Consider the following 22,479-nt stretch of genomic DNA (forward strand, 5'->3'; position numbering starts at 1 on the left):
ACTTTGCTCTCAGGGCTCACAAATGCAGTACTGTGCTCACAGTCAGAGATGGGGCTCTACTTTCACTTAATTATTAGAAATCTTCAGTTATAACAAGGGAATGAATATTCATCCCTTATGTTACTGAAGTTTGTATTAAGCAGACAGCAACAAATCCGGGAGCTTAAATGCTCAGCTCTCTGCTGGCAGTTTCATTTCCCAAGACTAAATTTCCCATTTGAGAGTCTGAAGAGCTAAGCTTGCTAGTCCCAGTTCTGTGCACGAACCAAAACATTTTACAGGACATCAAGAGATCCGCTTCTCAACTACAAACCCCAAGTTGGGAAACCTGCTTGAGACTTTAAAGGACTCTAAAATATTTAAAATATTTTGCAAAGTAATTCACCCCCTTATTTCTTGCCACTAGTAATTGCGACCTCCAATTATCCAGTTGTCAATAATGATGGTGCCCTTTTATTAAACCTGCTATGGTGTTTATCCGGTAGAATTCAAGAATTTTTCAGACATGGAAAGATTTTTTTTTTTTCCCCTAAGATATGCCTTTCAAAAAGAAAAGTATTTTGGAAGATACAAAGTTTCAACGTATGTTTAAGTTGAAAATCTGTGCTAAGTAAACTTATATACCCATTTTGTAGCTGTCAAAAACAAAGTAAAATTTATATTATCTGTCTGACTTTTAAAAGTACTTATGAATATCAGGCATCCTGGAACCCCAATGTTAGGATGTATATTATTCAATGAGGAAAAGAAGAATACTGTCTAAATCTCATTTGTATCCTTCAGTCCATAAGCGTCAAATAAACTTAGGATTCAGGACTTTCCCACTAAGATTAGAGGTGACATTCAGGCACACCTTTACTTCTTACATTCTTGTGTCTGTGGCAGGCATGTCCCCTGAAAAGAAGGACAAAAATATATATATATACCAGTATCTGATATGTGTGTGTATATGTGGCTTTTTTGAAACCACTTTTTCTCCTTTGAATATTTAATGCATACAAATGACTAAGAAAATAATGGAGCAAGAACTGTTGGAGAATTTATATGGAACACAAGCCTGGAGTGTTTTATTCTAGATTTTCGGCTTCTAGGGTAACCTAGGCACACATGCTGAGTTACATTGGAAGACAGAGGTCAGTAAGGTAAACTGAGGCCAGCCGTGACCTCTACTTATATTCATTACAGTATGAGAGTGAACTTTCAATTCTGAAGCCATGATGAACATATCGTGGTAATCAATTCTCGTTATGCAAAAAATAAAGACAGGTATATGTATAAGTGTAACCATTTTTTTCTGGGGTAGAATATAGGCCACCAAATGTGTCAACTCCGATCGTCTGAAAAAGATTCCCTCTGGACTGTGAAGTCAGAATTAGTGAGTCAGGGCTGTTTGGGAGTGTGTTTCATTAGCTGTGAATTCAGGAGAGACCTAATTCTTACAGGGATGGCGGGTAACTCCGACACCATATAATTCCACTTCCCATTTGTATGTAAGAATCCTGCAATTTTCTTTCTTTCTTAAAAGTTTTTCTTAGCTGGGTGTGGTGGCTCACGCCTGTCATCCCAGCACTCTGGGAGGCCGAGGCGGGAGGATCGCTCGAGGTCAGGAGTTCGAGACCAGCCTGAGCAAGAGGGAGACCCCGTCTCTACTAAAAAATAGAAAGAAATTATCTGGACAGCTAAAAATATATAGAAAAAATTAGCCGGGCATGGTGGCGCATGCCTGTAGTCCCAGCTACTCAGGAGGCTGAGGCAGGAGGATCGCTTGAGCCCAGGAGTTGGAGGTTGCTGTGAGCGAGGCTGACGCCATGGCGCTCTAGCCAGGGTGACAGAGTGAGACTCTGTCTCAAAAAAAAAGTTTTTCTGTAGCGCTCAAAAGGAAAACTAACGTGGCCTGTATCTCAGCCAGGAAGGGTCTGTTGGTTCCCTGCACAGCGTGGCCCTTTCCGATGATGTCCCCTGACAGCGAGAAAGCAGGAAGGAACAGTGTCAAGGTTAAGCGTTGAGTCAACAGTGTCATGTTGGGAGCAGGTCACGCTGAGCAAACATCTGCCCCGTGTCCCACTGTACCTGTGCCTGTGTCGCCGTCCTCCTGCCAAACACAAACAGGTTACCAGGCAACGAGAGTGACTCACACACCCTCAAGGCTTCACTGCAGTGACAGGTCTGACCACACTGTTTCCAGGAAATGCCCCGTCTCCTAAGTCACCGCAGGGTGGGGCAAATGGTCACACGGGCGCTGAGGTCATCGGGTGACCCAGAGCTGGTGGCTGCGTTAGGAGGTGGGGCCGGCTGGTGTTTGGGAGGACGTCGCCCCCTGGGGCAGACACATCTGGTTATTTCCATGGCGACCCTGGGGAGGAGGGGGTGGGCGGGGACAAGTTGAGTCTGTCCCCAGAAGGACTCACAGGCAAGGGAATCCTTTGCTCTGGCAAGTTGGGGGGGTGGGGACAAAAATAGCACATTCCTAATTGCAAAGAATAGCCCAAGATCTCAGAAAAATCACACCACAGCATAGCGGCTGGTAGGGGCAGGGACTGTGGTGGGTTCGAATCCTGCCTCTGCCATGTGCCAGATTGCTAAGTTTCACTTCTCACACCTGCGATGGGGTGACGGTGGCCCTGCCCTGTGACGTGGTTGTGCACATGGACATCAGGAAAGCGCCAGAGCCAGTGTCTGTCACTATCCGCTCTGGGAGGTGGTGGCTTTGCCCTCCCCGCTCCGGATGGCTCCTTGGGCGCTGGGGCCGGATGGTGAGGGGAGGAAGGAAACCCAAGGAGAATGGGATCCCTTTCAACGTTTTCTTTATTCTTCTGTGCTCCCAAAGACAGCAGTGATAGAAACTTTAAGTCTAAATCATTTAACAAACCCGTCCGAGGCTTTTCAACATGACATGCTTTGCAAATTACGTATCAAAAACGACCTCAGGATTGTGCAGGGTGAGGGTACTGTCGTCCCGGGGAGTTGCTTTGGGGCTTCCAAGTTACCTGTGTAATGCTCTGAATCTAGATGTGGTTCTGTGTCACTGTTGTTGTTTTTTTTTTTTTTTTTTTGAGACAGAGACTCACTTTGTTGCCCAGGCTAGAGTGAGTGCCGTGGAGTCAGCCTCGCTCACAGCAACCTCAAACTCCTGGGCTCAAGCGATCCTCCTGCCTCAGCCTCCCGAGTAGCTGGGACTACAGGCATGCGCCACCAGGCCCAGCTATTTTTTCCTATATATATTTTTAGTTGTCCAGCTAATTTCTTTCTATTTTTAGTAGAGATGGGGTCTCGCTCTTGCTCAGGCTGGTCTCGAACTCCTGACCTCGAGCGATCCTCCCACCTCGGCCTCCCAGAGTGCTAGGATGACAGGCATGACCCACTGTGCCCGGCCTGATTTTTTTTAAAAATAATAGGTTTTTGATACCAAATGTGTGTTTCAAAAAACAACTGCAAGTGATTATTTACAGTCAAGCACTTTTATTTATGTAGGGGCATCAGTGGAAATTGGATTCAATGGAAATAAGATTAAATACGGAATTACCTCTTTTAGCTTCCTGATGCTAATTTTGATGATGAGGAAATACATTGTTGAATTTGTGATCTGTTACTTAGCAGGAGATCTCTGTATCATTTAGAAAGCGTCACGTGGTTTGGGGACTATAATGTGAAACTGTTAGACTCGGCTTCTGTTTTTCCTTCTTCCCTGGACCAGCCCGGTTCCTGGGAGAAAATATTAGCTTTAATATCAGACTTAAATGCCGCTTAAAACTATGAAGTGGGATTTTTACGAATGGGTTTCACATACTGCTCACTTCAATAGCCGATCTATGCAGCCTGGGATTACAGAGTAAATTAAACCCCACGGCATTAAAACCTAAGGGAATCGGTTTCTAGGTCTATAAATCTTCCGTGTACATAAGGAAAGCTAGGAATGGATGAGCAAGTAATTGCCAGGGTTGTTCAACTGGGCTGTTGCATTTAGCCTTGCTGATAAGCCCCAGGGTGTTTGGACCGAACAAGTGCTGGCTGCCTGTGTCTGACCAGCAAACGTGCAGCAGGTAATAAATACCAGTTGTATGCGATGGTTGCAGCCACCCAGTACCTATCCTGCACAGTTCCTTGGGAATCGGCAAGATTACACTTCAGATTATTGAAGGTGCAAACGTCTGTTTACAGGATGGGGATGTGCTTTGATCATGTGCTAAAGCAGGTAAGTGTTTAACACAAAGATAAGCCTTCAACCCGGTTTGTTCTCTGAGGCCACGGGTTACATCAGACTTCACCGGCGGTGAGGCCAGACAGGGATGGGAAGTAGAAAATTTCAGACTTGTTCTTTGTCCTAGACGCTGAAAACACCTAGACAAAGGGGGACGGAGGTGGGGAAGGAGGTTCAGGGCCAGCGTGAGGCACCGTTTGGGAAAAGCTCCTCAGATGCCTGGTATGTCCCCAGCTGCCACCCCTTGACTTTGAGAACCTCGGATTTAAGGCATATATGAATAATCTATGTACCTACCTGCTATTTATCCATTCTATCATTTATTTGTTCCTTTGTTCATTTCATTCGCCTCACCCCATCGTCCCTATTGTCAATTCCCTTTCCCTGGAACTCTACCTTTTTTATTTATTATTATTTATTTATTTATTTATTTTTGAGACAGAGTCTCGCTCTGTTGCCCAGGCTAGAGTGAGTGCCGTGGCGTCAGCCTCGCTCACAGCAACCTCAAACTCTTTGGGCTCAAGCGATCCTCCTGCCTCAGCCTCCTGAGTAGCTGGGACTACAGGCCTGCGCCACCATGCCCGGCTAATTTTTTTCTATATATATTTTTAGTTGTCCATATAATTTCTTTCTATTTTTAGTAGAGACGGGGTCTCGCTCTTGCTCAGGCTGGTCTCAACTCCTGAGCTCAAACAATCCACCCACCTCGGCCTCCCAGAGCGCTAGGATTACAGGCGTGAGCCACCGCGCCCGGCCAGTCTTGCAGTTTTATAGTTACGATGTCACTACATAGTATTTCATAATATTAAGGTAACCGTAATTTATTAAGCTAATCCCCTGTTCTTGGATATTAGGTTAGTTTCAGTTTTATAAGTACCTATTGAAAACATACTTGTAAAAATATTTTGCATACATCTTATTTTCTTTAGGATAAAGTCATACCAGGATAACTGGGTAAAAGTGCTATTTTAGGCATGTCACGTAGTCTAGTGATGCAAAACTGCTGCTGCTACCATTTCTATTCCCTGATGAACTGTAGAGTCATTTTTGTCAAATTACAGGAAAAATCCTATTGATGTTACTAAAAGCAAATGGCTAGCATTATATATTACTATGTTAACATCAAACCCTCCTTGGTCTAATATCTCAGTTTCCCACCTATGCACATGCTATAGCTTTGTGCTTCCTTTTACCCCCATCAGTATTATTAATTTTTATAGCTTTCTTCATATATGTGCTGAATGTTTCCTTCCAGTGATTAGGGTTTAAGGGTATTTTTGTCATTGTTGTAATGGTTACTTCGTCTGGTATGTGACCATATTTTTATTAAGGTTTTGAACTGGTTATATTACTGATTGTCCAAGGAAGCTGTGTGTGTGTTTAATTTGTAAACAGAACCTGACCTTCCCGTTGAATATTATATGTTTGAGATAGACAGTTTTCACACATACATTTCTTATCTGTTTTTCCGGTCGTCACTTGCCTGTTTTCTTTTTCTTGTCTTGGCTTAATTGACTAGAATGACATTAAATGGCAGAAGTGTAGAAGTAAAATTGTAGGAGCACAATGATGGAGAAGTATGTGTTTTCTTGTCATTTGTCAAAAAGATGCTAAAGTTCATTTAGGGCTTAGAAGGAAGGTAGTAAGTAGAGGCAGGTTCCCCACTAAATATGAGAGCTTATATTACACAGCTACATTTGTGATGTTGACACTGAATGAGGCTAGCAATGCACATGCTACTATTGGATACTTTTCCCTGCAAAATCAAGTGGATGTTTGAATTTTATCAAATGCCTTTTGGCTTCTCTCAAGATAACCATTTCTTTTTAGATACGTTTGTGATGTATTTTATTACAGTTGTTTTCTAATTTTAAACCTTCCTTACATTTGTAGAATGAGTCATACCTAGTTCTAAAAAAATATTAACAATATCCGTGTCTTGAAAGTTTCAGACATTTGCATTTTCCTTCAAAAGGGAGATGTGTCTGTAGAGATCTTCAACTTTTTCAATATCATCCACGTTAACTTCTAGGATTTTGCAATGTGAGAGGATTTGCAAAGCTTGGCATCCGCTTTGTGCCCTAAACAAATGAACTAGTAGAATTGCCACCCATGGAGAGGAACCACTGTGGCTTTTGTCACTTTCGCAGACACTGGCGAAAAAGGAAGACTGTAGGAATGACTATGTTGTCATCATCATCTTGATGCCAAACATTGCGTCCCCAAGATTGGGTGACACGTGGCGAATGTGCTGTGCATACTGAATCCTCTGAATGAAGTCCCAAGGAGGATATCAATCCTCACGCTAATGACGACAAACGGGCTCTGTTCTCACGCAGTGCTCTTACCCCAGGGGCACAAAGCACTCCATGATTAATTATTTCAGTCACTCTCACGGCCACGGTGAAATGGGGTCTCAAAATCCCCAGCTCCTTGGACGTGTGAACACCGGGCAGGAGGACATGGGACATGGGGAGGCGTAGAGTTCAAGGGTGTTTGGATAGTAGTTGGGCGAGATGCTACGAGTGGATCGGGCTGGGCTGGGAGAGACACAGCGGATGGCCCAGTCACGCTGTGGTTCTCCGCTGGAAGTAGCCGTCCATGGTGGGAAAGTCTGCTGTTGACAATGTCTCACCTGGGACACTTGGCCATCACGCTAGTTCTTCCCGCAGCCTCGTGCCAGGACACTGGGCTCTCCGCCTGCCCCAGTGTGTCCCTCGCTGGGGGACTTTTCAAAGGTACAAGAGAGACAGGGGGATGTTCACACCAGTTCTCAGTGACACCTCTTGGCCGGTCCCCTGGTCCTCGCTTTGTCTCCCAGGCCACCTTCTCTCTTGCTTCTGCTTTCCCAGGGCCTGTGTGGGGACACACCTTGTCACGGGGGCAGGGACACCTCCCAGCCAAACCTCCAAACTCACCCGGCGATCAGCCCATCGCTCGCCTTCCTTTCACAAGACGCCTTCGGTCCTCTCCGATGACCTTGTGTCATTTTTGCTCTGTCTCTTTGGTTAGACTGCAGGCTCTCTGGCTGAATGTTCAGGGTGGGTGTTCTTAACCCCTTCTAATTCCCCCCCGCCCCCCGTCACGTCCCTCAACACGGGAGCATTTAGGGACACAAGAAACACTTGCAGTGGATGTGTTTGCCCCCCCGTAATTGCAAACAAATTGCCTGAGCCATTTTAACTTTTTCCCCCTCTTTATTCCATTAAAGAAAGGCTTGACTGTCACCACTCTGCGTTTTCCCTCCTCCTTCCTTCTTTCCCGAGGTCACCCTGGAAGGAGAAGCCTTTACAGTGTGGAGGATTGTGCTTACGCTGTGCAGTGTGCTCAGGGTGGGGACTAATTACGAGGTCTGGAAACCTCTTCAGGTGGCTGGGTTCTGCAGCGAGACTGAAATACCGCCTTCCTAAATCGAGAACAGCTGGGGCAGTGTCGCCAGCGGGTATAAGAGAGCTGGCCCTGGTGGTGCTCAGTGCTGGCAAGAAGACTGCACTCTGGGGCCTGCGGAGCTCCAGCCCAAGGCACCCTGTCCTGCTGGTGTCGTGGTGGGTAAGTGCTCCACGCTGATCCTCTGGATGCCACTTTCCATTGCTTGCTGCACATTGCAGTGGCTGCATTAAAATGCTGTCATTAATAGTTACCAATTTGCCAGGCCCATTGTAGGACATTATTTTATCCTTCAAATAACAAATTCTACGTGTTACCTATGGTTTTGTGCATCTTTTCACTGTTATTTGCAAGGCTGCCAGGGTTCCTTGCGTCCGGTGTGCATCTCTGAATGTAAAAGGATAAACTGAGGCAGGGCCATTTTTAAATATCCGGAATGGGATACTCTTACATCTGTTCTTGAAAGTAACCACTTTAAAAAGACTTTAGGTTTTTAATAAGAAGACAGAAAACTATCTTTTTTTTTTTGCACCTCTCCCTCCCCCAAAAAAAAACTGACTATCTTGACAAAGGCAGAAAGTGACAATTATTAAATCACGTAAGCGACTCACTGGAGTTTTTAAAACATGGTCTTGGGGAGGAGTGATGTGGTCTCTGAGCGGTTTCTGGCTTATTGTGACTTCATAATAAGCCACAAGTGTGGGAGAGCGGTTTTGTTCTGGAGGAGGATACTGTCTGAACACAGCTTTATTTGCTTTTAGGTGAGACAGTAACATCTTTTGGGGGAACGAATCGGCTTCCTCTCCTGAAAGCGGCGAGCGTGTGGCAGACAGCTGAGGAGGGACAGCTCGCGGGCGGCCGCCTACTATGTCGTGTAGCAGCACACCAGGTTCATTGTGACAGTCCGGATGGATCTTGGAAACAGAAGGGTTTGAGACAGTGAAATCTGCACAAAGAACAAGGACTTCACTCTCTCCCTGATCCGAAGGCTGGGGGGACAATGGATGTCATCATAGAGACAGCAAAACTGGAGGACAATATGGAAAATCAAACCAACGAGGCCACCAACACTTACACGGGGCCTGCGGAGCCTGTGGAGGAGGAAAACAAAAATGGCACCGGGAAAGCCAAGACCCTGCCCCCGGGGCTGCGGAAGGGGGCCAAGAAGTACCCGGACTACATCCAGATTGCTATGCCCACCGAGTCGCGGAACAAATTCCCCCTGGAGTGGTGGAAAACGGGCATAGCCTTGGTGTACGCGCTGTTCAACCTGGTCCTCACGACAGTCATGATCACAGTCGTGCACGAGAGGGTCCCTCCCAAGGAGCTCAGCCCTCCGCTCCCCGACAAGTTTTTCGATTACATCGATCGGGTGAAATGGGCATTTTCTGTATCAGAAATAAACGGGATCATATTATTCGGATTATGGCTCACCCAGTGGCTGTTTCTCAGATACAAGTAAGTAGATCTGATATGTTTCTTGGGTTTACTGTTGGCTTGAGTAGACAGGTAATTGAGATTATTTTTCTTGATTTTTTTTTCCTAATTCCGTCTTACCCAGACATGGGATGAAAGACAGCAACAGAAACATGTACACGTGGTATAAATTCGGTCACTGTTCGCTAAGTGTTTGTTGAGTGACTGTGTGTGAAAGTGGCCAGTGTACAACAGTCCGGTGGTGGGTGATTCAGAGTTTAGGAATTTAAGGTGCAGTTCCTGGTTTCCAGCCACTCAGCGCTGTGGTATTTGTGTGATAAGTCAAGAGGCTTGGAAAGAATTACACTCACTCCGTCTTAAGTGTGTTATTTCAGGCTCTTGACAGGCGGGGGAAGGAGGCGGCCGGGAACCCTCCGATTACTCATGATGTGATGACTCTGTCAGTCTACAGTCCTCAGCCCGCTCGGAGCTCTGCCTCGGTTCAGAGATGCTCACATTTTACATTTCTTTTCCTTTTGCCTACTGGCCATCTAGTTGCATGAGAGTTTAAGAAACTGAATTTGGAGCTGGGTCCATGTGGTTCTGGTTTGAGATTTCCAAAGCAAACTTGCCTTCCGATTTCCCCTTGGCACCGCAAAGCAGCCTCATGGTTCGCTGGGGTCGGCCTCCCGGTTTCGGGCCAGTGTAGGAATCAGGAAGTATCAATCATCAGCCACTTTTGCCTTGAAGACACTTAACAAATTGGACACAGCTCTGAAGTGGTTATTTTTGCTTCTCTGTTGTGAATTCTGACTCTAGTCCCTAAACACTAAGTCCCCTCCATTCCTCTTTTCATCTCATTCACCACTGAACTGTTTTTTCCTGCTAGAGTTCTAGTAATTACATCACTAAAGTATGAGTTTGAACGAAACACTGCCCGAAATCCGGGACTTTAAAAAATGTGTGCTAACTTAATATAACTTGAAAATCCTGAGTCAAATAGGATTTCAGTGTTAATGACACAATATCATTTCTAGAAGAGAGAATTTATACTGTATCATTCTTTTAGTTGGTTGTTGCTTTGCAATCAGAGGGAGTCGATCTATCTTTGCTAAAAACTTCCTCCGATGCAACTTTGCAGTTTTGAAAACTTATTCCCTAAACGAAAGTCATTCCTATGCATTTTCCCCAATATAACTCTCTTTACATGTTTTTATAATATGCTTAAGTAAAAGACTTAGTTATCCATTGTCTTTTACTTAGTAGAAGTAAATTGTTCCTGAGATTGGTGGCGATAGCATGCCTTATTAAGCTAAAAGCAGAGAATATATTTGTGGAACTTCAGGGTTTTTCTTTTTAGTGTCTGGACTTGACACTGACTATAAGAGCCTGTTTGGGCCACAGATGTTTGCTTTCTCCTTAACTTGGGGCAAAGCTTTACTCACATATGTGTGAAAAGAGAAATTTTCCAGGGTCTGGTAAGTAGCTGGTAGAATATTCACACAGCTAGCTGTCATTGGCTGCCTCTCCATCACCACCTTAAATTTTTAGCATGTCCAAACTCATGGTCACATAGCTGGGCAGTATATTTTAATGATACCTGCTGTTTCAGTCACAAATCTTTGGCTCTCATATTTTAGTAAACAGTGGAAAAATTCTTATAACCTGGTTTGAACATCCCAGCTGAGTGAGAAATCCTACTTGATTTCTCTCTTAAAAGTACCTTTCAAGGCTGGGCACGGGGCTCATGCCTGTAATCCCAGCACTCTGGGAGGCCGAGGTGGGAGGATCGTTCGAGGTCAGGAGTTCGAGACCAGCCTGAGCGAGAGCGAGACCCCGTCTCTACTAAAAATAGAAAGAAATGATCTGGACAACTAAAAATATATAGAAAAAAATTAGCTGGGCATGGTGGCACATGCCTGTAGTCCCAGCTACTGGGGAGGCTGAGGCAGGAGGATCACTTGAGCCCAGGAGTTTGAGGTTGCTGTGAGCGAGGCTGATGCCACGGCACTCACTCTAGCCCAGGCAACAGAGCGAGACTCTGTCTCAAAAAAAAAAAAAAAAAAAAAAAAGTACCTTTAAAAACTATAGAAAAAAAAAAAAACATTAGCAGTAATTCTTTTTCTAAATAAGTCCACACAGTGCATGTTTCTACCTTCTAGGCTGGTTTTCTGTTGTGAGCACAGCTGAACTCAGAAGCTGGGATGAATGCAATTGACGTATACTAATTTCTGCTCCTGGCTTTGCCTGTCTAACAGCGTGGAGCACAGTTGAGAACAGCACCCCTGTGGAGCCTGGGGTCGAACCAAAGGGCGAATCGGTTCTCACTTAACCAGGGAGAGAGACTCAGCAGTGTTTATGACTTGCTCCTTGGCAGTCCAGAAAAAGCAAAGCAAGAATAGCAAGCCTTTGAAAGAAATGTCTTGGGATAAATAAATACTTTCACCTACCAGTTTAAGTGGTGGTCTTTTCCTTTTTTTTTTTGACCCCAGAAACCCTGGAATATTCTTAAAATAGCTATTGGACACAGGCCGCTGAAAGTATATATTTATACATAAGCCTTCAAATTAGAAGCCCCAGCAGTTACCTGAATTAGACCTCGATTCATGTCAGAACCACAGTCTTGGAGAAAACTTCAAAGATATGCCACATGCTGAAACTGCCTGTTTTTCTAGAAGTCTTTGATCAGTACTAGTTTTGAAGTTTGAGAGCCCTGAAAATTGGAGACCTAGAGTAGTGTATTTTACGTTCTAGGGAAGTTACAACTAGGAATCCTAGTGAAAAGGACCGTTGGGATTTTTTAAAATTGAGATTGAATAAAGCAAGAGTAAATCAGGTTTTTTTTTTTTTTTGAGACAGAGTCTCACTTTGTTGCCCAGGCTAGAGTGAGTGCCGTGGCGTCAGCCTAGCTCACAGCAACCTCAAACTCCTGGGCTCAAGCGATCCTCCTGCCTCAGCCTCCCAAGTAGCTGGGACTACAGGCATGTGCCACCATGCCCGGCCAAGAGTAAATCAGTTTACATCTTTGCTATTAAATGTCATTCAATGTATGAGGACTCTTTGGACAACTTTGAGATTTAATTCTCTGAAAATCTATCTAGTCCTAGAAAAAGCAGTTCATGCCCAAGTTGTCAGAATTCCTTTGGACGGTTCCCAAGTAAACCTTGCTTATGTAACTTGGGTTAAATGAGTTGTCACATTTCCCTGTGTGTCCAATTATGTAATGTCACTTTGGTTCATTAGTTAATTCCTCTGTTACTGTAAGCTCACTTGTCTTTTGCTGTGTTCTCGAGAGAGTTGACTGAAATGTAGAGAGGGCTGAATTCTCCAGCAGAAAGTGACTTCTTGAGGAGAGATGATTATCTAGCCTCTTCCTATGCCTTAGTTAGTTCCCTCACTCCACTCACACTCATCTTTTTTCTTTTTTTTTTTGAGACAGAGTCTGGCTCTGTCACCCTGGCTAGAGTGAGTGCTGTGGCCTCAGCCTAGCTCACAGCAACCTCCAACTCCTGGGCTCAAGCGATCCTCCTGCCTCAGCCTCCCGAGTAGCTGGGACTACAGGCATGCGCCACCACGCCCGGCTAATTTTTTCTATATATATTTTTAGTTGGCCAGATAATTTCTTTCTATTTTTAGTAGAGACGGGGTCTCGCTCTTGCTCAGGCTGGTCTCGAACTCCTGACCTCAACTGATCCTCCCGCCTCGGCCTCCCGGAGTGCTAGGATGACAGGCGTGAGCCACTGCGCCCGGCCCACACTCATTTTTTTGGGCCCCAAACCACTCAGATTTATCGCAGTCTGTGACTCTTCATTTCTGCAAACTGTGGAGCTTATCTCTCTAAGAGATCGTAGAAACAGGCAGCCCCCAAATAAGCCTCTAAATTCTATGAAACTGGTTTGTTTGTTAGTGACATTGTGTGTCAATTATTCTTTATCCTGTTAAGCATTGTTTTATTTTGCATTAGGAATCAAGGTAACTGGTGAACTTGTTTTCCCTTTAGGTCAATAGTGGGTCGCAGATTCTTTTTTATCCTTGGGACTTTATACCTGTACCGCTGCATCACGATGTATGTCACTACCCTCCCTGTGCCCGGGATGCACTTCCAGTGTGCCCCGAAGGTAAGCGCTTCTCAGTTACCACATAGAAGAATCCAGAAAACAGGTACTGAGCACCTACTCTGTAGCGTGCATTCTTCTAGACACTTCCATACGTGTTAACTGAAATCTAGCACATTTTCTGTTTTTCTTTAGATTTGGAGGGAAGAAATTAAAATGTGTCTGTGCTAAAAAAAAAAAAAATGTATTTTCTGCTAACTGAAAATTACCATTGGGGGTTAGACTCTCTGCTTTCTTACCTTCTCATTTGCTGCTTCTTTAGTGCGTTCGTTCTACAAGGGTTAAGCTTATGTAGCAGGTGGTGTAGTAGCAATCCAAGCTCTCCTGGAGCTTATATTCCATTGAGGGATGAAAAATGATAAGCAGATTTGTAATTTGTCCCATGATGATAAGTCAGGCGATTGTCAGATAAGAACGATAGAGCTGAGTAAGGTGAAAGGGAGTCTGAGGGTGGGAACTATTTTATACAGAGGTCAGGAAGGACTTCTTTTTGTCTTTTGTTTTTTTCTTTTTGAGACAGAGTCTTGCTCTGTCGCCCGGGCTAGAGTGCCGTGGCGTCAGCCTAGCTCACAGCAACCTCCAACTCCTGGGCTCAAGCGATCCTCCTGCCTCAGCCTCCCGAGTAGCTGGGACTACAGGCATGCGCCACCATGCCCGGCTAATTTTTTCTGTATCTATTTTTAGTTGGCCAGATAATTTCTTTCTATTTTTAGTAGAGACGGGGTCTCGCTCCTGCTCAGGCTGGTCTCGAACTCCTGACCTCGAGCGATCCTCCCTCCTCGGCCTCCCAGAGTGCTGGGATTACAGGCGTGAGCCACCGCGCCCGGCCAGGAAAGACTTCGTTAATCAGAAAACATCTGGGTAGGAGCCAAGACGAGGAATTGATCCACCTGGACGGGATGATAGCTGCAGCCCAAGGCAGGAGCCTAGTCCCGGTGGGCTCGGTCCCGGTGGGCTCGGTGAAGGGTGGGGAGGCCAGTGTGCCCGAGTGGAGCCGTGAAAGGCCAGGGTGGTGCAGACCAGAGTCCTTGGGGTCTTGGGTCCACTGTGGGAACTTCAACCTTGCTGGTGGCAGTAGAAGGCATGAGCAGTTGTTTAACTCCAGATACCTTTTGAAGGTGGGACCAACAGGATGTGGGAACAAGTGGGATTTCCGTTTGAGAGAAAGAAGTCGAGGATGACCCCAAAGTTTTTTAGCAGTTGCAAAGACAGAATGGTCTTTTGCTGGGAGATGGTGTGACGTCCACTGAAACTGTCTTCAGCAGGAATTAAAGTTTGTGTCAATGCTTGAGAGAGCAGTTAATCATCTTAGACCCCAGGACACCCTGGCTTACAAAATGGAAACTTAAAAGCATGTGCTTTCTGCACAGAGGGATGGAGTCTAGCATCATATTTTTACTGAACACTAAACAGATGTCTGAGCCGAAGGAATAACAGAGTTGTTCTGAAGAAGTCGACCGTGTCCTTCACCAAATATAGGTGTGGTTTAGAGGAGCTACGCTGTCCCAAAGCCATCAAAGCAGAGAGGAGCAGTAATTAGACAGTGCGCATATTGAATTGAAACACTGGCCGATTTTTAGTGGGACTAATGTAAGGTGGGAGGCAAAGCCCGTCCCAGGGACAAGTGGCGGATGAGGTTTGCAGGACGAATTGCTGCGATTACAGTAAAAGAGCAAATTAGAGATTGTCCTCCGTGGGAGAGCTGCAATTTCCGGGGGCCACATCAGTGCACGTGCTGCCGGGTGACTGAGCTGCAAACAGTCCTCGTGGAAACGACGGGAACATCCTCACTAGTGGCCTCCCGCGCTCAGTTGTGCTCCGTAAAACAGACGCAAATCCCTGTGCTTGGACGGGAGGTGACAGTGGTGTGACAGAACAGGAGTCAGAACTGTGTCCCAAATCTGGTTCCTCTGCTGGCGTTGGGTGCTGCTTAGATCTTAGCGGTTCCGAGGCTATTAGGGAATGTCCCCGTCCCCTGTGTGGCCGACTCTCCAGAATGCCCTCTGTGACCCTGGGCAGTGGCAGGACTTTGCGTGCCACAGCCAGAGGGCATCAGACCTAGTACGAGATGCCCAGGACAACCGTCACTCGCCAGGCATCACCGCAGGGCCACCGCAGTGAGACCCTCGCCGTCACGGTTTCCCAGCTGCCTTCTCCCCGATCAACCCTACGGTTTACTTCAAGTGCTTTGCCGACAGTTTGCTTCTGCCAACCTGAGCTTTGGTTTGCAGGCACAAAATCTGTGTTCCCTAAAGTATGTTTGGATGACGTTTGGCCCAGTTGTTATGAAAGGATTTATCTTTTCTTTTCTTTCTTTTTTTTTTTTTTTGTGACAGAGTCTCGCTCTGTTGCCCAGGCTAGAGTGCCGTGGCATCAGCCTCACTCACAGCAACCTCAAACTCCTGGACTCAAGCGATCCTCCTGCCTCAGCCTCTCGAGTAGCTGGGACTACAGGCATACACCACCATGCCCGGCTAATTTTTTCTATATATTTTTAGTTGTCCAGCTAATTTCTTTCTATTTTTAGTAGAGACGGGGTCTTGCTCTTGCTGAGGCTGGTCTCGAACTCCTGACCTTGAGCGATCCTCCCGCCTCGGCCTCCCAGAGTGCTGGGATTACAGGCGTGAGCCACCGCGCCCGGCCCATAAGATTTTTTAAATCAGAACATTTTGAGGCACACCAGAGGGATGTTTTAGGCAAGAAATCTGTCCCCAGTACCTACTTGTCCTGGATAGGATGGTTTTCCACCCACTGCGGGGACTTTCTTGATCTCTCTACTCCTAGACTCTTCTCCCCGTCTATCCGTATACACCTCACCCTCCTTCCCCACCATGCATCCATCTGGACAAGACCCTACCCTGTCTTCACCTCCGAACAGCCCAACTAACCACTAGCACGGCTGGACTGGCCACGCTTCGGGGGCCAGTGGCCCGGAAGAATCATCCGGGGAGTATAAAATACAGCAGGTTGTGCACCTGTCCTCCCAGGCCCCAAATGCACAGTCAGTCCTGGCCTGTCTGTCTGCTTCCGTGTATCCGATTACGTGCTCTTTCCCTGAGTATCACTGTTTGGTTTTTCTCAGCCTGTTTGCTTCGTGCTAGACGGATCTGAACCCTCCATCCAGCCCCCAACATCTCAGCGTTCCAATTTTCTACGCCTGCTGTTCGTTTTGACCAACTCTTTTCTGTCTGATTAAATTTTAATGCATATAGACATGTGACCATGGCCTCAGCTCCGGCCACAGCCCCGTGCTGTTCCCTGTACCTTCACGGTGACTTCAAGGGGCTTCTGTACCCCGATCCGAGAAGCTCCCCTGACTTGCTGCTAAGCATGCAGGTTATTTCTTCGGGGGGTATTTTTCTTGATCAAAGCTACTCAGTTTTAAAGCTCCAAGTACATCCCTAATGCATCATTTTCAAACCTATTTAAATTATTTAATGAGTTGCAGCTCCTTTCTTTTAACTGCAACTGTTTTGAGCAGATATTAATACAGCTATCTGTCCACTTTAGGCTGCCCACTGAATACAAGGTAGTGATGCACGGTAGGATATTTGCAATGTGGGGTACAGCTGCATCAGATATTACCCATCCAAACTCTTCCTTCCCCTGCAAAAAGGAAAGAAAGTAGCTTTGATCTGCTTTTTAGCACATTGCTGTGGTGAAGTCATTGGTTATTAATATTTTTTAAAAGCTTTGCCCAAGGACATGCCACCACCAAGACATATTATTAGTAACATACTGAATAATTTAAAACGTGTCAGTAAAATTTGCCAATACAATGTATAAAACCCAATTTGGGAAGCTTCTCCTTGGATCCTTTTTGACTCTTTTGGTTACAGAGAAAAAAAAAAACAAACAAATCACACAACCCAGTGACCCAAGACACACACAATTATGCTGAACCCTGATTTTTATCAGCTGGTAAATTTTCTTCTGAATCTTCTCGTGTCCCGCAGCTCAACGGAGACTCTCAGGCAAAAATACAGCGGATTCTGCGGTTGATCTCTGGGGGCGGATTGTCCATCACGGGCTCACACAGCTTGTGCGGAGATTTCCTCTTCAGCGGCCACACGGTCTTGCTGACGCTTACGTATTTGTTCATCAAAGAATGTGAGTAATGGCTCATCCCCCTGAACCGATTGCTGTAGACGCAGGGATCCTGAGACCCTGAAACTGATGGGACCCTTATTCCACTGGGATCAGTAGCCACGAGAGAAACAGATAATGTATGTTTTCAACTGTTTTCAACAGTCACATGTGATTTGAACCCTGAAGGCTTAAATACCTGGCCCTGGCTTCTCTCTAGCACCTAACCTGCCTCCAAAACAGCTCCTTTCTTGGGTTGTACTTCTTTTTTTATTTTTTGAGACAGAGTCTCACTCTGTTGCCCTGGCTACAGTGCCATGGTGTCAGCTCAGCTCACAGCAACCTCAGACTCCTGGGCTCGAGCGATCCTCCTGCCTCAGCCTCCCGAGTAGCTGGGACTACAGGCATGCACCACCATGCCCGGCTAATTTTTTTGTATATATTTAGTTGTCCAGATAATTTCTTTCTATTTTTAGTAGAGACGGGGTCTCGCTCTTGCTCAGGCTGGTCTTGAACTCCTGACCTCGAACGATCCTCCTGCCTCGGCCTCCCAGAGTGCTAGGATTATAGGTGTGAGCCACTGCACCTGGCCTAGTCATTACATTTCTAATATCTAGTTACTGGTTCTAGGTGGTGGGTGGAATGATGCTTATGGTTTATAGTTCTAACTTTTGCCAAGGCAAGCTCCATCTGTCTGTAAGATCAGTCATTTTCTAGTGCAGAGGGACATTTGAGTTATAGGATCTTCCCTCTGGTCTGAGGCTCACAAAAACCCTATGGAAAAGGATGGGGATGAGGGCGAGGGGGGAGTTGCATGTTGGAGAGAAGGTGCTCGTAGGTTGAAAACCATAGAAGTAATGAAGGGAAAACACCCCGGGAGACTGCGAGTCAGCTTTCTAAATAACTGGAGACTAACAGACATTGACAATAATGGCAAATAGACATAATACTTGCTCTGGCCCAGGTGCTGTTCTAAGCCCTTGGTGCAAATTAACTCATTTAATCCTTGCAGCCCACCCACAAGGGGAGGGTCCTATTTTTCCGATAAGGAAATTGGAGTATAGAGAAGATGTCTTGCTCCCGACCACAGCTTGAGTATTTGGAGAGTCAAGGATTCAGATTTAAGCAGCCTGAACCAGAGACTATGCCTCCAATTTCTTACCTCTTATTAGAATGTTACTTTAGTGAAGGCCATTCAGTAAGTAGAGATCTTTTTTCCCCCAAGACATGCTTTTGCCTTGAGGTTTTTTAAATTGTGTAAGTTTACATAGAGCATGGGAAGAATTACATTCCAGTTTTTTCCAATTTTTGGTGAGAGATATTTTTCTTTCTTTCTTTCTTTCTTCCCCCCCCCCCTTTCGGTCTTCCGGTGAGGACAGGAAAACCCGTTAGATTCTAAAGGAGCTGTAACGCTATTTTTGGTAAGAAATAAAATGGCAAATCTGTAACGCTTAATCCAAACTCAATTGTACATCAACAGGGCATTCTGTGTTTATGTCTGTTTCCTGTGTAATTAGGAAAAGTGATTATCTTCTAAATTATACCGTGTGTTCTGAGTAAGCAGCGGTTCCAGTGGTTTCTTTGAAAAGTTTCCTTCCAGAATGAGAGGCATCATTTATCTATTTTTTTGCTTTTCCTGCCTTTTGATCAGTTTGGACTCGATTGCTCCTTTGTCATGAGTGGATTTACGTTCAGTTGTGAGAACATATAAAAATGTAGGAGAAGATTTGGGTTAGAAAAAGAGACTTTATACAGCTGTGAAAATATTATCAGTAAGGCCTCGGTTCTTTATAAAACTATCCTGGAGAGGCTGGGCACGGTGGCTCATGCCTGTAATCCTAGCACTCTGGGAGGTCAAGGCGGGAGGATCGCTCGAGGTCAGGAGTTCGAGACCAGCCTGAGCAAGAGGAAGACCCTGTCTCTACTAAAAATGGAAAGAAACTATCTGGACAACTAAAAATATATAGAAAAAATTAGCCGGGCATGGTGGCGCATGCCTGTAGTCCCAGCTACTCGGGAGGCTGAGGCAGGAGGATCGCTTGAGCCCAGGAGTTTGAGGTTGCTGTGAGCGAGGCTGATGCCAGGCACTCTAGCCTGGAAAACAGAGCGAGACTCTGTCTCAAAAAAAAAAAAAAAAATTATCCTGGAGAAATCAGCCTTAGCTGTTAGTACCAAATGTCTGGCTAGTTAAGAACAGCTTTTTAAATCTTTTATTTTTAATTTTTGTTTGCTTTGCCACCATACCATGTCCATTGTGTCTATTATTCAATACCAACTAGGGCCAGGATCCCACACAGACAATGAGGTTAATTAGTACTTGTGTCATCGTCTTTTATTTTTTTATTTCATTTATTTATTTTTTTTTAGCTCATTGTTATCCTCGTGGGTAAATGAGAGAGCAATGGGGATCACCGTTTGGCCATTTCTGCTTCAATATAGTTTATGTTAAATCTTTTCCTGGGGTCAGCCGGTGTTCCCAGTTAATGAGTGGGGGGTCGCAATGTGGTTGCGTAACAGGAAATGCATTTTCACGAGAAGGCACCGCCAGGGTTTCCAGCCATTCCTGAAACCTCACTTTTAGTCCCACGAGTAGTAAAATGATCACTCTGGCCACCTCCTTGCTCCTTAACCTATTTCAGCTTTGCTTTTTATGAATAAACAGATACAAAATAGTTCTGGTTTGGGCAAACATCTAGAAGGTTTACAGTAAACACCAGGTGACCTTACGAGCAAGGAGGCAGGGTTGGTGTGAGCCCCCAGGGAGGGAGGAATGGGGTCTGCGGTGTGGAGGATGCATATTTAGCGAGACCTCCAGATTTCTGAATGTCAAGGTCAGTTTTCATGTTCTGAGCCTAACAGAACGGCTGTGGGGGCTGGGTGCGGCCCCTCCCAACATGAAAACCCCGGGGTCCCCTAAGTTATCCGCCAGGAATTAGTGGCGAGATGAAGCAACTGAGAAGTCATGAGGACCATATCCAAACCTAGACAATCAGATTTGCAAATGGAAACTCAAGTTCATTTTCTTACTGTTTCGCTTGGGACCAACAGAGCAGTAAGAGCTATTTTACAAAGAATATATTCTTTTATTTGAATGATCCCTGTTTCATCTAAAGTTCTAGAAATGGATCCCTTTGCTAGTCAGCTTTTCTTCTGCACTTTAAAGTAAATATTGCTGTGAATGTAAACATAGTCAGATACGAAGTTAGTGTGTTATATTATTAACTTGTGAACTCACAAAGCTTTAAAATGGGGGGGGGGGGAGAGAGCCCAGCTGACCAAGTTATTAGAGGTGAACTCTGACAGCAGCTATACTTGTCATTAACATTTGTGTGGGGCGGCTTTGTGGTGTGTGAGCTCAATCAACCCGGTGAGTGCTGTAGCTCTGTCTCACACTGATCAACGATTCCAATGATTGAGCTTCCTAGTGGCCATATGAGGAAAGCTAAAAGTCTGTAAGTGAATGGGCATGAATCCCAAGCTCGACCCAGGTGGTGGTGTATGGTCGCCCTTGGCAATAACAGTGCAAGACTGCTGAGAATCAAGTACTGCTGGCCACGATGCCATTTCCTCCTCCTCCACCCTGCACCACACCTGGAGGAACCGATGCAAATGTAAGACCTGAAAGGACTCCTGCTTTCTCCTCTTTCCCCTTCTTTTCATACACAACTGCCTTTTCTCTCTCTCTTTTTGTTTTTTTTGAGACAGAGTCTTGCTCTTTCACCCTGGCTAGAGTGCCGTGGCCTCAGCCTCACTCACAGCAACCTCAAACTCCTGGGCTCAAGCGAGCCTCCTGCCCCAGCCTCCTGAGTAGCTGGGACTACAGGCATGTGCCACCATGCCCAGCTAATTTTTTCTATATATATTTTTTTAGCTGTCCAGATAATTTCTTTCTATTTTTAGTAGAGACGGGGTCTCGCTCTTGCTCAGGCTGGTCTCGAACTCCTGACCTCGAGCGATCCCCTCCCACCTTGGCCTCCCAGAGTGCTAGGATGACAGGCATGAGCCACCGCGCCCGGCCCTGCCTTTTCTTTTGATCCCTCCTGTTTTTCTTTCCAGTGGGGTCCCCGATGTGAGCCGGTATAAGCCAATCCCAGCCAAGCTCAAAAGAAACAATTCCGTTCTCGTCCGTATTACTCAGCTTATCAGCAGTGGGCGAAACCTCAACTGTCTCCTGTCCCCAAACTCCCCAGCGAGCGACTGAGAGACACCCGCTGCCAGGGAACTCTTCCTGCCCCTACCCGAGCAAATCCTGGGCCCTTCCTAGTGACTCCTTCTAGGTCCCCAGTTTTCTTCTGGTGACTTCCTGATTCTAGATTATCCTAGTTAAGGTCACGAGGACAGACTGCGATCATGAAATTCCTCTCTGGGAATCTGATTAACTCTGTCACTCTCCCGCCGTGCAGACTCCCCTCGTCACTTCTGGTGGTACCACTTGACCTGCTGGCTGCTGAGCGCGGCCGGGATCGTGTGCATCCTGGTGGCCCACGAGCACTACACCGTGGACGTGGTCATCGCCTACTACATCACGACACGGCTGTTCTGGTGGTACCATTCGATGGCCAACGAAAAGGTGAGAGCGGCCAAGACCCTCGGGTACTCTCTTTTCTTTACATGCACCGGGCCCCTTTCCCACAGTGGGGGGTGGCGGAGCTCAGTGGGGGTGACTGCCGTTGCCCCCAAAGGTGAGGTTTCGGTCACTTAAACTCCTACCCATTTTTTTTTTTTTTTGAGACTCTGTCGCCCAGGCTAGAGTGCCGTGGCGTCAGCCTCGCTCACAGCAACCTCAGACTCCTGGGCTCAATCGAGCCTCCTGCCTCAGCCTCCCGAGTAGCTGGGACTACAGGCATGCGCCACCATGCCCGGCTCATTTTTTGTATATATATTTTTAGTTGGCCAGATAATTTCTTTCTATCTTTAGTAGAGACGGGGTCTCACTCTTGCTCAGGCTGGTCTTGAACTCCTGACCTCGAGCGATCCTCCCGCCTCGGCCTCCCAGAGTGCTGGGATGACAGGCGTGAGCCACCGCGCCCGGCCAATAAATGCCCTTTCTATGGGTAACTTCTCTCTCTCTCTGTAGCTGTGTTTCCTGCTTTGTAGTCTCCTGTTCCCATCTTCCTTCTTCCGTTTCCATCGAGATGTCTGCTGACACCGCTGAACCAAAATTTTTACCTTTCCTCTTAAATATTTCTGAGCTCTCCTTTCGCTCTTCTGACTTGCTTGGCCCCCAGATCTGCCCACTCACACCTGCTGACAATGATCCCTCCTGAGTCATCCTCA

The 22,479-nt window shown here is 46.1% G+C and overlaps 1 protein-coding gene across 8 annotated transcripts in view; it reads left to right on the plus strand.

Annotated features, from left to right (window-relative positions):
- The window catches only part of SGMS2 (sphingomyelin synthase 2), a 50,664-nt gene that overhangs the window by 23,308 nt on the left and 4,877 nt on the right, over nucleotides 1-22,479 (plus strand). For 5 of the 8 annotated variants that reach the window (XM_045537436.1, XM_045537435.1, XM_045537430.1 and 2 more), the window contains 4 exons: nucleotides 8,347-9,043; nucleotides 13,002-13,119; nucleotides 17,073-17,226; nucleotides 21,606-21,772. In XM_045537436.1, coding sequence (XP_045393392.1) covers nucleotides 8,586-9,043; nucleotides 13,002-13,119; nucleotides 17,073-17,226; nucleotides 21,606-21,772 — 897 coding nt within the window. In that variant the 5' untranslated portion in view covers nucleotides 8,347-8,585. Of the gene's footprint in view, nucleotides 1-7,344; nucleotides 7,748-8,153; nucleotides 9,044-13,001; nucleotides 13,120-17,072; nucleotides 17,227-21,605; nucleotides 21,773-22,479 lie in introns of those variants that run through there. The other 3 variants (XM_045537434.1, XM_045537437.1, XM_045537438.1) reach the window with 3 other exon arrangements.

This window comes from Lemur catta, chromosome 26 (genome assembly GCF_020740605.2).
Source record: "Lemur catta isolate mLemCat1 chromosome 26, mLemCat1.pri, whole genome shotgun sequence".
In the NCBI taxonomy this organism is placed as follows: Eukaryota; Metazoa; Chordata; class Mammalia; order Primates; family Lemuridae; genus Lemur; species Lemur catta.